This window comes from Fusarium oxysporum, chromosome V (genome assembly GCF_013085055.1).
Source record: "Fusarium oxysporum Fo47 chromosome V, complete sequence".
Classification (NCBI taxonomy): domain Eukaryota; kingdom Fungi; phylum Ascomycota; class Sordariomycetes; order Hypocreales; family Nectriaceae; genus Fusarium; species Fusarium oxysporum.
In genome coordinates, this window is record NC_072844.1 from 28,165 (window position 1) to 44,610 (window position 16,446).

Sequence of the window (16,446 nt, forward strand, 5' to 3'; positions counted from 1 at the left end):
ATGGTTAAGCGCAAGACCTACGCTCCCGTTCCGGGCCAGCATATCTCGGGACAAGCCAACAAACCTCTATCTCAACCTCCTCACAGTTTGACGAGCCAACAAGTCCTCGATGAGTTATGTAGTAATCCGGACACTGGACTCAGACCTGAGGAGGTCCCTCGGCGCTTGGAAGAAATGGGTCCCAATGAGTTGGAGCAGAAGGCTGGCGTTCAGCCAGTCAAGATTTTTCTCGAGCAGATATTCAACGCAATGACTTTGGTATGTGATCTCTGATAAGTTGTCTGGCATCGTGACTCTCCTAACAGTAGCCATTGGGCTATTTAGGTTTTGTTGATGGCACTAGCCGCCAGCTTTGGCATCCAGGCCTGGATTCCTGGTGGTATCCTAGCTGGTATAATCATACTCAACATCTTCATCGGCTTCTTCCAGAGTCTTCAGGCTGAAAAGACAATCGACTCTCTTCGCACATTGGGCACGCCCACATGTAACGTCTTTCGTGGCAGTAAAACCATGACCATTCAGACCGCTGAGATTGTTCCCGGAGATATCATTGACTTGGCCACTGGCGACTCCGTTCCTGCTGACATCCGACTTATTAAAGCCGTCAATCTCGAAGCTGACGAAGCGCTGCTCACGGGTGAATCGGTACCTATACTAAAGATTCCAAAGTTGACGTTCGACGCCAAAACTGGTCCCGGTGACCGTCTTAATGTGGTATTCAGCTCGTCCACCATTACGAAGGGCCGCGGCCGCGGTGTTGTTTTCGCCACAGGCATGTTTACAGAGATCGGTCTCATTGCCGGCGCGCTCAACAGTAGCGGCAACGAGGTCAAAGAGTACCAAACTCGAGACAAAAAAGCCCTGATTCATGTTATCTGGGATCCCGTTGGTAGTTGGCTCGGAGAGTTCCTGGGCCTCACTGTCGGCACGCCCTTGCAGAAGAAGCTCTCGCAGCTCTTTCTGTCGCTATTCTGCTTTGCTATTGTCTGCGCCATCATCGTAATGGGAGCCAACGAATTTAATCCCAGCAAGGACGTCATTATTTATGCTATCACTACAGCAATAGGTACTATCCCGGTATCTTTGCTGCTAGTGCTAACCCTGACTATGGCGGCTGGCACGAAGAAGATGCTCGAACGACACGTCATTGTTCGAAATCTCTCTAGTCTCGAGGCTTTAGGAGGCGTTACTAGTCAGTATACCTGATCACTTATCTGAGTTCAATACTAACCATCCAAGACATTTGCTCTGATAAGACGGGAACTATCACCCAGGGGCGAATGGTTACGCGAAAGGCGTGGATCCCAGGTTATGGCACATATTCAGTCGAAACGACAAGCGACGTGTACAACCCCACGGCCGGTCAAGTCTTTTTTCATGCCTCTCAGCCCATAGATCTTGCGGGGCCCAATGCTGGGGAGAAGCAAGGGACCTTGATCAATCCTTTGGAAGAGGTGGCCTCCAAATTCAGCCTGCAGCGGTATCTTGATATCGCATCCTTAGCCAACCTTGCCTCTGTCGAACAGAGTGACAGCAGCTCTGCAGACTCTGGCGAATGGAGGGCAAAAGGCGCTCCTACTGATATCGCCATCGAAGTGTTTGCTGGACGGTTCGGTCTGAATCGCTTAGACCTGTCGCAAGGTGAAAAAGCTCAGTGGAAGCATGTGGCCGAATACCCATTTGACTCTGACGTGAAGAAGATGACTGTCATCTTCCATCATATTGAGTCCAACGAGACTCACATTTTTACAAAGGTATGCCCTTATTTGTGCATATTCAAAGTTCATAGTAGAATCTAATTTTTATTTTGTCTAGGGCGCCGTCGAGCGAGTCCTTGAATCCTGCAAATTTGTCACCTGCGGCAATGAAACCCATCCGTCAACTTCCAAGACTAGTCGGGATATCCACATCAATATGGAGACTCTCGCCAGTCAAGGCCTTCGCGTCCTGGCCCTGGCCCATAAAGTGAACAGTAGTATCGTCCAGGAATCTGAATTTGCAGGCGATGTTGTCCCGGATCGCCAGAAATTTGAACAGGACCTTGTCTTTTATGGCCTCATTGGCATCTACGATCCTCCTCGCCCAGAATCTTTTCCCAGCGTTCGTGCATGCCATGACGCTGGAATCGTTGTCCATATGCTTACAGGCGATCATCCACAGACAGCTCAAGCCATTGCCGTTGACGTGGGCATTCTGCCTTCCCCAGAGGAATTACAATCGCTTTCAGCCGATGTTTCCAGAACCATGATGATGACTGCGCACGAATTTGATGCTCTCACGGACGAGCAGATCGACGGTCTAACCCAGCTTCCTCTGGTTGTGGCTCGTTGCGCACCAAGCACCAAGGTCCGAATGATTGACGCACTTCACAGGCGTGGACGTTATGTCGCCATGACTGGTGATGGAGTCAACGACAGCCCTAGTTTGAAGAGAGCCGACATAGGAATCGCAATGGGAACGGGCTCGGATGTCGCCAAAGAGTCTTCCGATATTATTCTCACCGACGATAATTTTGCTTCAATTCTGAGCGCTATCGAAGAGGGTCGCCGCATATTTGACAACATCCAAAAATTCATTCAGCACGTATTGGCCGCTAACATTGGTTTCGTGGTAACGTTGCTTGCTGGACTTGCATTCAAGGATGAGAACGGAGTATCTGTATATCAGCTCACACCTGTTGAGATTATTTGGATGCTTATGGGCACCGGTGCCTTCTGTGAAACTGGTCTTGGGTTCGAAAAAGCGGTAGCAGATATTCTTGACCGACCCCCCCAAAATGTAGGCCCCTGTTCCCGTGCCTTGACGATAGAGTGAACTAATATTCGGCAGCTCAAATATGGCGTATTCACACCCGAGTTCCTCGTCGACATGGTTGTCTACGGCATCATCATGGCTGCCTGCGTGCTTAGCTCGTTCACCGTCGTCATTTTCGCTTTCAATGACGGTAACCTTGGTTCGAACTGTAACAACGATTACTCTGAAGCCTGTGATGCCGTGTTCCGCGCCCGTGCTACATGCTTCACAACGATGACTTGGATCTTTCTCCTGTTTGCGTGGGGTCTGATTGACTTTCGTCGCTCACTCTTTTATATGCCCAAAGGCTTCAAGGCGTGGGCTAGCCATCTTTGGGGTAACCAGTTTCTATTCTGGGCTGTCTTTGGTGTCTTCTTCACAGTATTCCCTGTTTTATATATACCCAAGCTTAACCACATTGTATTCCAGCATACAGGTATTGACTGGGAATGGGCAGTGGTGTTTATCGATGTTGGCGTCTTTATGTCCTTGTCAGAGGCTTGGAAGTGGGCTAAAAGGATTTACTTCCGACGACACTCAGGAGGTTGGCGTAAAGGGCCGACAGCCGAAGTATAGGTTCAAATTTGTCCACAGATGGTTCTTCTATACAACTACTGTTGGCTACTGGCATAATGGTGGAAGTTCTGTTGGGGACAATTATATACGGATGATTTTGTACATAGTGTATTGAACACTCCAAAGCAGGCTGCATCGGTCAATTGAGCCCATGTATACCGCGGTTATTGAAATACATCGTCACTCCTCCGACCTTTGTTAACTCTTCATCAGCAATATAGATTTCTCAGGGTCTTTAGTGCAGCGACCGTAACGTCGTTTAAGCTCACCTTTCTTGCCTTTAACATCCTACTTTAACCTCATACGTTTCAGTTAATGTTCTATTCCGGAAAAGCGATTTCCTTCTTCTAAGATTTGTTTCTCCAATACGGGATCTTGCTTTTTATTCTTACTCTATGTCTTAGTACTTACTGCATAGCCAGAACCACCATTAAGATTGTCCAGTTTCTCTGGCCAGGCCAAGCGGTTTATTTTGTTCCATTTTATGTTTGCCCATGGGAACATATCCGTCTTGACAAGGCCTCATGTGGCTACTGACAGTCAGCACCTATGCGAAAACATCATGATTCTTAACACTGGCAACCGACATCTCGTTTGTTTTCATTCTTTGTCTTCTTAGTCCTTGATCAGTTGATTTTGCTATCAAGACTTGCCCCGTTCAACCTTGCGAACCGTTCTGGCGGAGTCTAACATATTCCCCGTCCCTTTCCCGCGGGCAAACCGATATCTCAGGCTTATCCTTTCTAACCAGTCTATGCTACCTTATCCAGCGCAAAATCTCAGCTATCCTCGGCCAGAAGCGCCTCAAGTCCCTGTAAGAGATCTGATTTTAGATCTTCCAGATCCTCAACACCAAGACTGAATCTAAGCAATAACGGATCTTCGTCCTCGCTGCTCATGGCACGCCATTCGCACAGGCTCTCGACGCCTCCTAGACTGGCAGCATGCTGGAAGATGTATAGTTTACTTGGTAAACGCTTAGCGAATTCTCGACTCTTAAGCCAAATGCTGAAGAGAGAACCATGACCACCAGGCATCTGTTTCTGAAGCCAGCCCTCGTCCAGTGCGTCCTTCTGGATAGAACTATGCGTCACTTTCGTGACTGTGCGGCCAATAACTGAGCTTCGATCCTCCAGACCCTTATGGAGCCAAGAAACAACACCTTGGACATTGCGAGATTGCTGTGTGACGCGGAGGAATAGAGTACGCAGTGATCGAATGCCTAACCAGCCCTCCAAGCTGCCCATGACGTTTCCTAAAACCTGGCGTTCCTCACGTAGCGTCTTCTCCCATCCTTCCTGAACACGATCTGGGTGGATAACAACGATACCACACAGCATGTCAGAGTGTCCGCCTATGTACTTGGTGCCACTATGCATGACCAAATCTGCGCCTAGCTGTATAGGATCTTGTAGTGGCGGCGGGGCAAGTGTTGCATCAACAGTCAAGATAGCTCCCACAGCACGAGCCTTCTCCTTGAAGAATGCGAGGTTACGTGCCTCGCCAGTTGGGTTCAGTGGTGTTTCAACGTGGATCATATCGCCCGGACCAGCCTGATCAATATCGTCTAATGACAACTTTTGAAGCCCGTTGAGCTTGTGCATGATGTCGATTATGCCGTGAACGCCATGATAGCCATCGGTAATGAAGATCTTCTTGGGGTTCACCAAGATCAACATAGAATTGAAGGCTGCGAGTCCTGAAGCATAAGAGACGGTGCTATAGCCAAATAGAGTTTTGAGTATAATTTCGAATCGGTTCGAGTTGGGGGCAGTGTAACGTGAATAAACGTGTGAATCGAAAGGTGCATTGGGCTATCATAACCAATTAGCAAGGCTCTCTTGTATTCGTCTGGTCTCTTACATCGTCATTCTCCATCTCGACCAGCTGATCCGGATCACGGGTATATCGATAGTTTACGGCGGGGTGCATTGCTGGGGCAATTGCCCGGTGAGGGCTGACGAAGTCATCGGCGTGTATTGCCTGGGTCGAGAAATGGAATTTGGGAAGAGCATTGTGTAGGGCATTAGCTGTAAGGACAAAGTTGTCGGTCTCGCCGCGGGTTGAGTTGGTCCCCATTGTACTGATGTTGTTAAATAACGGCGCTGATAATTTTGCTTGGAAAATCTCAGCGTTGGTGAATGGGGCTACCGTGCTGGGCAGAATTTATAATGTCACCATGAATCTCTTGCTCAATTACCATCTGAGCCACTTGCGCCCTAATGTCAAGCCAAGGGCGCGCATGTAGTTCATACAGATACACGGCGTACCCATCCCATGGCAATCCTATGTCCGTCGGATTCACCGACCACAGGAGGGACGTTCCTCCAAAAAGCCATGTTAGACGGATGAGCAGATTTCGGAGGAAGGTCGATCCGCAAGCCGCTTGCCGAAACATTTCCTCTATTGACTTCCGGCGTCAAGTTAGCTTGCGTCTCCATACATCGAGAAAAGTTGAAACATGACTTTGATTACGTCGAACAGCACGGGGCTGAAAGAGTGGATCCATATGTGGTAGGTTTTGTGGAGAGGTGCGCATCGACCTGCCTTTTATTTTGAGCGATGATAACGTCGCTTGTGGGGCCACTCGTTTTTGTCTATAGTCCGTCCGTCAGGCTTGTGTCTCCGCACACTTGATAGTCACAGTGGGATGCAAAAAGTATTCGCAGGTGTGTAGATAGATTTGTTGCTCAGAAGCTAGTTAGGGGTAGCTTGTCAGGTTCTCAATACCCTATATTGCACTGAGATCAGCGGGATAATCTAGTCTCGAGTACATAAGCTAAGTTAAGCTACTAACTAGCGCAGCTGACACAACTTACGCACCTGCGAATACTTTTTGCATCCCACTGTATCCAGGTAAGGTTTAGAAAAGATAACGTAAGTGGCTAATTACTCAAATGGGTTTTGGTCCTCACTCCGCTTTAACCGCTTGATATGCGTGATTGATTTAGCAGGATTCATTGCGACATCGGCTCTTACACGATAACAAGCGAGATTTTACAAGTTGTCTAGTCGCCCATCACAGATACTGAAAACTTGTGAGGGACGCTTCTGGGGGTCTGCGGCAATTCATGTACGTCTCTCATTCAGGATATTGACTTGAATCTTAACTGTGTTCTATGTACCCCGCTTCGCCGTGACAACTTATTCTCATTGGCCATAGTGATGGTTATTTGATGACGATCTACCTAATCCGTTCCAGCACCCTCAACACGTCTCCCAAGACGCCCATAGCCGTCACAGCCGCACCGGCACCAGCACCTTGAACAATCAAAGGCAGGTCACCATATCGCTTAGTATAGATGCTAATGATGTTGTCGCTTCCCTTGAGCGACGCGATAGGGTGGGATTTCTCGAAAGACTCTAGACCAACTTTGGCTTGTTTTGATGCTACATCAATGTGACCAACAAATCGAACCACCTTGCCGTCTTTGGCCGCGGTTGCTTTATGTTCTTCCATCTGAACATCGAACTCGGAAAGCCTTTCGAGAAACTCTTCGCTGCTCGTGACCCCCTCAAGCTCTTTGGGAACCAGGCTCTGGACTGGAAAAGAAGTCGGTGACTCAATGGCGAGTCCAGCCAAGCGGGCGACGATGGTAACTTTTCGAGCGACATCGAGGCCGTTCAAGTCATCACGCGGGTCAGGCTCAGTGTAGCCTAATTGCTTCGCTTTTTTGACTTCGTCTGACCACTTGCCGCCACTTCCCTGGATCGGAGCGAAATTGTTGAAGAGGTACGACATAGTACCGCTAAAAACGCCCTCAACACGTTTGATCTCATCACCAGTTTCAACAAGCCGCTTCAAAGGCCCGATGACCGGTAGAGCTGCACCGACCGAGCACTCGTGGTAAATCATGGAGCCATCCGTGCCCTCTGCATCGAAGATCTCCTGCCATAGACTCCAGCTACCAGAAAAGCCTTTCTTATTAGGCGTCACTACGCTGAATCCATGGCGAAGGAACTGCGGATAAGCCTCGGCAATTTGCTGGCTGCTTGTGTTATCAACCACGATGACCTTTCCAGGTGCACGAGAAAGGTACTCTACAGTCTGGGAGATGGAGGGGAGTGGCCCCCCTTTACCCTCCAGTGCAGAAAGAGCTGTGGCAATTTCAATGTGTTGATAATCGGCGTGGTAAAGTGCTTTGTCAATTATGGCGACATAGACAAGCCTAATCTCAGGAGAGCGGCGTCGACTGGCGACATAGGCAAGCTGCTGTAGGAAAACGGAGCCAACACCGCCAGCACCTATCCAAGATTAACCCTCGTACCACTGGCTGCAGACTGCCATGCACGCCGATGGTAGGTCAAGTGCTTACCGATTACAGCAATGGAAACTTCTTTGGTAGGGTGTGTCATTTTGTATGATACAGAGAGTAGGTTGAAAAATGACGAAAAAGGACGATATTAAAAACTGAGTGTCGAGTTGGAATGAAAGGTGCTGGCTGGCAGACATACCTTCTATATGAATCATGGGAACAATTACAAAAATACCATCGATTACTAGCCACTAAATTTGCGTTATTATAGTTAGTAACAATGGAGTAACTGTATGATTAGTAGTAAAAATCCTTTGTCAACGAATCTAAAGAATTGGGGCCTGCGAGTAAGTGAATCTGAAAATGGAACGCTCGTGGTCATGCACTTGTTGACATAACCAAACACTGACAAATACAACCCGTCCGGGTTCCAATGACTATACATTGACCCAATCGGATCAAACTTCTGCAGAATGGATGTACGTAGTCCCGGGATCTGTTACGGCTGGCCGGTCGGCATTGGCGAAGGGAAGACGCCGGACCTTCCTCAGCCCCTTGAGCTTCCTCAGCCCCTTGAGCTCCATTGTACGCAGACCATGCTAGAACTTGGAGCTCTCAGTCAATCTATAAGAACGGCTTCTCGCTGTTCGTAAGTATATCGTGCAATAAAAACTATTGTATACAAGCACAAGCAAAAATGTCGCAAAGTCTCCCTTTCGCTGTAATCACAACCCCTTCGGTGTACTCTGAACAAATTTCTGACCAATGCTAGCTGAACGATCCGTCTCTGCTCCATGAGGCTTCATTGCTGAATGGACAATGGGTGCAGGCGCAGGAAGCTAAACGGTTTGACGTTGAAGGTAAGGCAAGGTGTTATTCGTGGTTTTGTGTGTGTGAACTAATCACAATACTTAGACCCTGGGTCCGGCAAGATCTGGGCTTCTTGCCCTGCCAACCAAGTTGGCGACGTTAATCAGTACATCGAATCATCACAAACTGCTTTTGACTCTTTCCGCCACACCAACCCACGTGAAAGAGCTAAGATCCTCCTCAAGTGGCATGAGTTAATAACAAAGGCCCGGGAAGACATAGCCAAGATTGTTGTCTATGAAACAGGCAAGCCGATGTCAGAGGCTGTTGGTGAGGTTGACTATGCGCTCGGTTTTGCTTGGTGGTTTGCTGGGGAGGCTGAGCGAGTTCGTGGCTCGATCGCCTTGCCTTCAGTCTCATCCCGCCGGACGTTCGTTATCAAGCAGCCAATTGGCGTTTGTGTCGCTCTGGTACCCTGGAACTTCCCTGTTGCCATGATCATCCGAAAAGTGGCTGCTGCTATTGCTGCTGGATGCACAATGGTTGTCAAGCCTTCACCTGAGACCCCTCTCAGCGTTATGGCTTTAGCCGATCTAGCTCTCCGGGCCGGCCTGCCAACAGGTGTACTTAATATCATCTCCACCAGTAATGAGTATACGCCATCCGTCAGCGAGAGGCTCTGCAAGCACCCGTCAGTGCGTAAGGTAACCTTTACTGGCAGTACCATTGTCGGAAGCATCGTCGCAAAACATTGCGCTGAGGGCCTTAAGAAGGTCACAATGGAGCTCGGCGGCAACTGTCCTTTTATTGTGTTTGACGACGGCAACCTTGACGAAGCCGTTGCAGCTCTGATGATACTTAAGTGGCGGACCGCTGGTCAGGCTTGTACGCATGCTAACAGGGTTTATGTACAAAGTGGGGTTTATGAGACCTTTTGTCAAAAGATGGTTCAAGCAACCCTTAAGCTCCAGATTGGGCATGGCGCAGCCGATGGGACAACAATTGGTCCTCTAACAACTTTACGACAAGTTGAAAAGGTAGAGAGGCATGTTTCTGACGCCCTCAGTAAAGGAGGCAAGTTGCTTTGTGGAGGAAAGAGGCCAGACCATTGCAAGGGCGGCTATTTTTTCGAGCCTACTGTTGTTTCCGGGATGAGCCCAGATATGTTGACAACCAAGGAAGAGATTTTCGGTCCTTTGCTTGGTATCTACAAGTTTGAAACGGAACAGGAAGTTGTGAAGCTGGCTAATCACACATCGATGGGACTTGCCTCGTACTTTTATACGAAGGATGTGAGCCGTACCTGGAGGCTTTTGGAGAGTCTTGAGGCGGGGATGATTGGAATGAATACTGGTAAGTGCTTCATCTCTGTAGCCTGAGTCGCCATAACGCCGTTTCGTAACTAAATCATTCTTTCTCAGGTAACGCATCGTGCGCTGAGTCTCCTTTCGGCGGTATCAAGGCTTCGGGGTATGGAAAGGAAGCCGGCAAAGACGTTGCTATCGAGGAGTATCTCATCTCCAAGACCGGCACGCTTACTGTAGAGGCGATGACAACGGCTTAGACGGTACTTTGTTGTGCATTGTAGTTGGAGTCAAATCGGGAAGCAAAAGTTCACGAAGATAATTACGAACATCGATTGATATCTCAGAGTTTCGTTCATGTATTCGCATTTTGAGTATAGCTACCTGGCCATTTGACAAACTGAGGTCACTTGAGATAGGTGCTATCAACCTATCGTGGATTGACACGCGCTTTAGTTAGTCTACCAAAGTGTCGACGAAGAGCACCTAGCCTTGTGACGTCATTAATTCTTATTCGAGGATACCATGCACATAGCTGACTAGACAGTGAGTGAGCTGCATATAATTCACACGCCTTGATTCGGAAGAACTTAATTAGAGTACGTAAGTTTAGTTTACTGAACTAACTTATTCGGGATCAGCAGCCCCCTTGTGCTCCGATTCTCACACGTTAAGGTGTACCTATAGACATTCAATCTGGACCCACAAACCCAAACCAGATCAGATGACTACTCCGAGGGGTAGATAAATAAAAAGTTTTTCGACCTGTTTCTTCTTTACAACTTTTACTCTCATGCACATCAAACTCTCTCCATACCGGACATCTCGTCTCATCAACGACAAGTTCTGGCATCCTGTCATAAGCCCTGTGATTCGGCCTATTACACTTCTGCAACACTCTCATTCCCTCCATAACTTTCAAACTATGGCTGGACCAACTAAGTCACAAAGCATTTTGGATAATGCACGTATAGCTCCTGAAATATATGAGCTACGCCCAGACTACCGAGCTCTTCTTATGGTAGTCGAAGGCATCCCCCCAGGACCTAGCGATGCAACTAGTGAGGCGATGTTGAGGGAAGCAGAAGAACATGTCAAGAGCCTCACGTCGTCTCAGTCCGTCATTGAGCTCCCTCATATTGCAGCCTGGCGCGAGGCTTACAAGGCCTTTGGCGCCAAGCCCCAGCGCACTCGTAACAGCCTGGAAGCCCTGACACTTCGTGTTGATAAGGGCGGTCTGCCGCGCGTCAACCGATTGACAGACATATACAATGCGATATCTGTCAAACATCAGATCCCCTTTGGTGGTGAGGATCTGGATAAATATAATGGCGCGCCTTTCCTGATCCGCGCTACTGGAAAGGAAGAATTCCACACTACGTCTAGTGGCCAGCCAGCGACGGAGCTAGCAGCCCCTGGAGAACCTATCTGGTGTGACAGCACTGGCATTACCTGTCGGCGATGGAACTGGCGACAAGGTCCACGGACGGCGCTGACGAACGAGAGCACCCGTGTTCTCTTTATTCTGGATGCTCTAAATCCACTTTCCAATGAAGAGCTTGTTGGGTCTGCTGAAGAACTTGTCGGTGCACTCAAGGTGCTGGCTCCGGAAGTGACCACATCTTATCGAATCCTCAGCCGTCCTGAACAGGCCAGTTAAGCTAGTTCTAATCGATATGGCAACTGAGAGCTATGGTATCATTCACCCTCTCATATTCTCTGTGTTCTTTTGTCATACTTGTTCACACTAGCCAAGATCCAAAAATTTGGAGGTTGGCAGAAGCCACTGGCGCCTGGTAATCACTTTCATTTGCGAATAGCAAGTGCCATTAATCAATGGCAGCAAAGACTGTATGTCAAATTGACCTTGGCTGCATTTTGCTCTCAATTGATAAAGGCCTTTCACTTAGTTTACTAGAGTCATCAAACGTGGGCCTTGTAGACTTCACTATTCAAGCTGTCAGTCGCTACAATTATGTCAATACACATTCTGCTAGAATCCACAACCTGGTTTATTTACTCGTCCGTGTGACCCTGTTGAAACTTGAGTAATTTAATCTCAACCGTCGTCTTCTACAAAGTGTGTAGCTAATGGTGACAATTCTGCTTTCGTGGACACTGGTATATGGATTGGCGGATAGAATAGCAGCCAACGGGGTCTGATAGACAATCTCATCAAACCATTATCAATTACGATCGGGGAGGAACATTGTATAGCGATGACTGATATGCAAGATGATAACTAACATGAAACCCTATTAAGGCTTAGAGGGTGCTCTTCTGTACCTGAGCTGCCTTCGCCTTCTCCTTGATCTCCCGCCTCTCTTCGACAAGATCAGCTACCCTCTGTCCTGTCTCAGTTCCAAGTCCCCGAAATCCTGCAATCACTCCATCGCTGTCACCCCGAGTTTCTTCTTGACTCATCTTGAACTTGCCCTCAAAGCGCTCAATCTCGATTTCAATACCGATAATTGCCTTTTTCATGAGCTCGATGTATCTCTCCGGCGCATCCGTCACCTTCCAAGGTTCATGGTTGCCATCCTTGCCATCGAAGCCCATGAGGTTGACCTCCGTGTGACGAGTAAGAGCATTAATCTGTGAGGTCAAGTACTCGGACGTCTCGACCGGCTTAGAATCCACATATACTTTGGCCTTGCCGTATATCTGAACGGCAGCATAATTCCAAGTGGGGACGACCTTTGTGGTGGTAGGCTTCGTCTCGACCAGAAACTGGGGAGGGATGTAATGATGAACTGGGGACTGGAAGATAACAAGTACATCGTTCTGAAGGACTTGTGTGTTCTTGGTGGTAGCTTCTTCGATAATGGCCTGACTTTGGGGGTTTTGTCTCGCAAGGTGACCTCTCAAAATTCCAAGCTCGGTCTCACTCTCTTCATTTTGAATATCCAGAACCCACGGAATATGGCTGGCTTGGGCAAGGGGGTAAGATCCTGAAGGCGATGAGATGACGGTAGTAAGAAGCCCGAGAGGGTTCTCCCGAACGAGACGTCGCAGGACACGAAGGTCTGTCTCTGCGTGGTCTTTTCGGATGTACATGATGGATGACGGGGTGGTAGATATTGTATGAAAGGAAGAGAAGTCTAATAAAGACAAGTCAAGTTATGCAGTGTCTGTGGCTGTAGTTGATGAAGGAGCAGGAATTGAGTCTAGAGTAATCTACGATGATAGAGAACCCCAAGGTGAACGATTTATATTAGTGGTATCTGTCGCTGCCGCATTTGGAATAGTAATAAGGCTCCTCCCTCGCTGAATACCTGACAATCAGAAACTCGCTCATTGGTCCCCTCTAGAACCCTTGGCAGGATTTGTGATTCTTTCAAAGTTTTCACATGACTCGTAGTCTTCGCCTGAGTTCCAATCTTACATAACGATAACATTAGTAAGTCCACCCTTTTTCTTTGCTAAGTATTGCGAACACGCATATGAAGGGGCGAGCTTCGAAGTGGATCAGGTTTATGAATTACTTGCTGATAAATAGCATGTTCAGTTAGAGAAAGATCATACTAAATTAATATTGCGTAGTGGATAGCGGTAGATAATACACAGTATTGAGGTTTAACATTGCTAAGATTTTCGGATTTTCAGTCCCATAAGTTTCTATTCCAGGAGCATTCATTACTCCTAGCGATAACGGGTAAAGCCTTGACGATTTCTCGTATTTTCAGGTGACAAAACGCAGCGGAACTTTGGGCGGCAAAGCGGATGCGAGGCGGAAGTGGCGGCATCTAGCGGCAAACGCGAAGCAGTAGATGGAGTAAGTGAATGAGGCCATATTCGCCAAGAAATACGGAAAATACGGAAAATACATTCCCATAAAGCACTATCATGAGTTAGTCACAGAGGTTGTAGAGGCAATTACTTGGAGTGATAGTGAAAAACAGGGAGGCTTCACGGATAGTGCAAAGTCGGATCGAATGATTTAGTCACGGAAGGTAGAGAGTAACAGGTTGACGCGGTCCTTCCTCGACAACCTTCAAAGGACCTGCAAGATTCATATTGCTTTGCACAAGCCCCAATCCTGATGGCCTACGCCCATTCAAACTTCGCACATCACCATACAGAAGTAGCTGAACCTTGTATACATTGCTTTTACATACGGCAATCTGACTTATTCGAACGGCATTTTCTAACTGCTTTACAGCAGTACTTGGACTTCATAGTGGAGATGTTGACGCGAGGACCAGGCGTGGACAGAAAACCCCTTGTCGACTGCTTACTCCCATTGTGCTGCAAGCGACAAACTGGGTTTTGGTTGTGTTCTAACTATTCAAGGAGCTCATTTGACAGTCAATGACACAACAGGGCGTGGCTTGGATCTAGAAACAGCTACCTATGGCCACTATGCTTGTGTCTCGACAGAGCTTTCGAAACTACGGTTTTCTGAAACACATCAAATCGTTCCTGGCATGGATGCACTGACACTATCTTCTCAACATTTTCTGATCTTGCTTTTTTCTTGTGTTTTCGGTGTAAAGTTGCCGAGGCTGGATCGATCCATTCATTTGTTAATCCTTGATAGACCGTTCAGGGTGACGTTCGCGGTGTAATCTGCTGTCATTTCAAAGCAAGCCATGAACAAATCGCACTGCTCACATCCACCACCGAGTATAATGATGAAACAAGACTCTTGCAAGAATTTCTCACGGAGATTTGCGCGCTTCGCGCACTGAGGCTTCTAATTCCTTCCCACAACTTGTTTTCTGGGCAGATTGTAAAACTTGGCCCATTTCTACAGTCATTGGAAATTCTCGATGGGTACAAGTCCCGAGAGTGTCTTCTCACATTTGGTAGCACCGTGCTTATTTGGAACTTTGTTTTGAAAGAAACTGTGCTCTGACGCTCGTTTCATCTAATGGGTCACTACACGCTTTCAGGGAAAGTCGCGTGAAAGCGACTCAAAAGCCTGCAATATGTCCTGCTTCATATCTTCGACATCTTCCACACCACAACTAACTCGCATGAGCCTTGGGTCGCGGCCTTTGTCACTCATCGCGCGCCATTCCATCAAGCTCTCCACTCCACCGAGACTTGTGGCATGTTGAAAGATAAATAACCTGCTAGGCAATCGCTGCGCATGCTCCTCCCTTTTCATCCAGATAGAGAAGACAGGGCCAAAGCCACCAGGCATCTGTCTACTAAGCCATCCATCGTTGAGGTCAGCCTCCTGCAGCGAAGCATGTTGTACCCTGTCAACCATTTTCCCAACCAGAGATTCCGGGCTCTTAAGCTCCTCGTGTAACCAGGTCACGAGCTTCTCAGCAGTTTGCGATTGCTTGATGACCCGGAGGTGAAGAGTTCGGAGGGACCGAATGCCGAGCCAACCCTCAAAGCTGCCCATAACAGATCCCATAACGCGGCGATCCTGGTACAAAGTTTCCATCCACTCCTGTCGGTGCTTGCTAACCACCAATACGCCGCAAAGCATGTCGGAATGTCCTCCGATATACTTGGTGCCGCTATGCATTACAATATCAACACCGAACTGGAGTGGATCTTGTAAAGGTGGCGGTGCGAAAGTTGCATCAACAGATACATATGCTCCGGCTTTGCGAGCTATGGCAACGTAGTATTCAAGATTACGAGCTTCACCTGTAGGATTTTGCGGTGTCTCAATGTGAAGCAGGTCTCCAGGCCCAAGTTGGCCAAGGTAGTCGAGTGTCAGCTGTTCAACACCAGTGACTCGGTGCTGGAGGGTGATGCTTCTGTGAATTCCATGATATCCCTCTCCAAGAAAGATTCGCTTCGGTGTCAGGAGGACCATGATGGCGTGAAAGGATGCAGGTCCACTGGCGTATGTCACACAACCAGCACCACCAAACAGATTGTGCAACACAGTCTCGAAGCGGGTGGAATTTGGCGCTGTATAGCGCGAGTAGATGTGAGAGTCGAACGGCGCATTATGCTGTGGTTTACCTCCTACGAGCTATGCTCGGTAAAGCGAGGGGAAATTTGGTGACATCCATCCTTGTTCTCCATTGGAACTAGTTGTTCAGGATCCCGATGATACCTGTAATTCACCGTAACTTGTATCGGCGGTGCAATAGCGCGATGAGGACTGGCAAAGTCAATGGACAGCAGTCACTGGAAGAGACTCAGGAGTCAATCATAGTCCAAAACCCCGCAGGTGAACTTCCAGGTTTCAGGGGTCCTTCAATCAATTTCGATTTTGATGGAATGGACTTTGACATCAACGATATATTTTAGCTTAGTTCCTCTGCTGCAGATATTCTGTTTTAATAGTACTAATTAAATCTCCATTTGCAATAGGGAGCGTTTAACAAGCCTCTTACTTCCAGATCAAAGTAACCTCTAAGTCAAACCACTAGAAGCCCCCAAGCTAACCGTCTCCAGCATCAGGTCCTATAGTTCATTCTCCTTTTTCTTTTATTCAGGATGGCTTGATTATGCCACAGAGTATAGTTGTACCCTAAAGTAAAGCCCTTATTTGTTAAGTATAATAATAGCATGCATGATAAGTAGGCGAAACACTCTTTTTATTACCTACCTAGGCTATATCTCTTATTTTAGCTAATTTCTTTATTTATTCTTTTTTATCCTTTTTTACCCCTCTTTTTATCTTTCCTTTTACCCCTCTTTTTTATCTTCTTTATTTCCTATTTTTACTTATATTCCTATTTCCTTATTAGTATTTTATAGAAAAATCTCTACTTCTTCTTAATTAGCTA

The 16,446-nt window shown here is 47.6% G+C and overlaps 6 protein-coding genes across 6 annotated transcripts; 3 read left to right on the plus strand and 3 right to left on the minus strand.

The window, feature by feature from the left end:
• Positions 1-3,369, plus strand: FOBCDRAFT_273449 (uncharacterized protein; the record flags this gene model as incomplete). The annotated part of the gene is made up of 5 exons (XM_054704421.2): positions 1-258; positions 325-1,192; positions 1,240-1,754; positions 1,816-2,778; positions 2,830-3,369. The coding sequence occupies 5 exons, from the start codon at positions 1-3 to the stop codon at positions 3,367-3,369; spliced, it is 3,144 nt and encodes a 1,047-aa protein (XP_054560396.2).
• A 779-nt stretch (positions 3,370-4,148) lies between these two features.
• FOBCDRAFT_135118 (pyridoxal phosphate-dependent transferase) lies at positions 4,149-7,725 on the minus strand (the record flags this gene model as incomplete). Its single annotated transcript, XM_059607931.1, has 8 exons — positions 4,149-5,183; positions 5,233-5,474; positions 5,521-5,655; positions 5,836-5,916; positions 6,285-6,343; positions 6,393-6,428; positions 6,558-7,614; positions 7,686-7,725. 8 exons carry the CDS (start codon positions 7,723-7,725, stop codon positions 4,149-4,151), a joined length of 2,685 nt encoding a protein of 894 aa, XP_059464799.1.
• Positions 7,726-8,322: 597 nt separating this feature from the next.
• Positions 8,323-9,999, plus strand: FOBCDRAFT_239489 (aldehyde dehydrogenase domain-containing protein; the record flags this gene model as incomplete). Its single annotated transcript, XM_054704423.2, has 4 exons — positions 8,323-8,346; positions 8,398-8,485; positions 8,541-9,788; positions 9,857-9,999. 4 exons carry the CDS (start codon positions 8,323-8,325, stop codon positions 9,997-9,999), a joined length of 1,503 nt encoding a protein of 500 aa, XP_054560398.2.
• A 541-nt stretch (positions 10,000-10,540) lies between these two features.
• FOBCDRAFT_222264 (Phenylalanyl-tRNA synthetase) lies at positions 10,541-11,742 on the plus strand. Its single transcript, XM_054704424.2, has one exon. It carries the CDS (start codon positions 10,665-10,667, stop codon positions 11,397-11,399), a length of 735 nt encoding a protein of 244 aa, XP_054560399.1. The 5' UTR covers positions 10,541-10,664; the 3' UTR covers positions 11,400-11,742.
• A 262-nt stretch (positions 11,743-12,004) lies between these two features.
• FOBCDRAFT_136197 (putative FMN-binding domain-containing protein) lies at positions 12,005-12,796 on the minus strand (the record flags this gene model as incomplete). Its single annotated transcript, XM_059607949.1, has 1 exon — positions 12,005-12,796. One exon carries the CDS (start codon positions 12,794-12,796, stop codon positions 12,005-12,007), a length of 792 nt encoding a protein of 263 aa, XP_059467147.1.
• A 1,834-nt stretch (positions 12,797-14,630) lies between these two features.
• On the minus strand, positions 14,631-15,826 carry FOBCDRAFT_134175 (Cys/Met metabolism PLP-dependent enzyme-domain-containing protein; the record flags this gene model as incomplete). Its single annotated transcript, XM_059607921.1, has 2 exons — positions 14,631-15,673; positions 15,718-15,826. Coding segments are annotated over 2 exons (1,152 nt in total), but the record flags the coding sequence as incomplete, so codon positions are not given.
• Positions 15,827-16,446: the final 620 nt, after the last annotated feature.

What these genes read in the sequence shown, in the direction of transcription:
- FOBCDRAFT_222264 (XM_054704424.2), top strand. Translation starts at nt 10,665, where the DNA reads ATGGCTGGACCAACTAAGTCACAAAGCATTTTGGATAATGCACGTATA.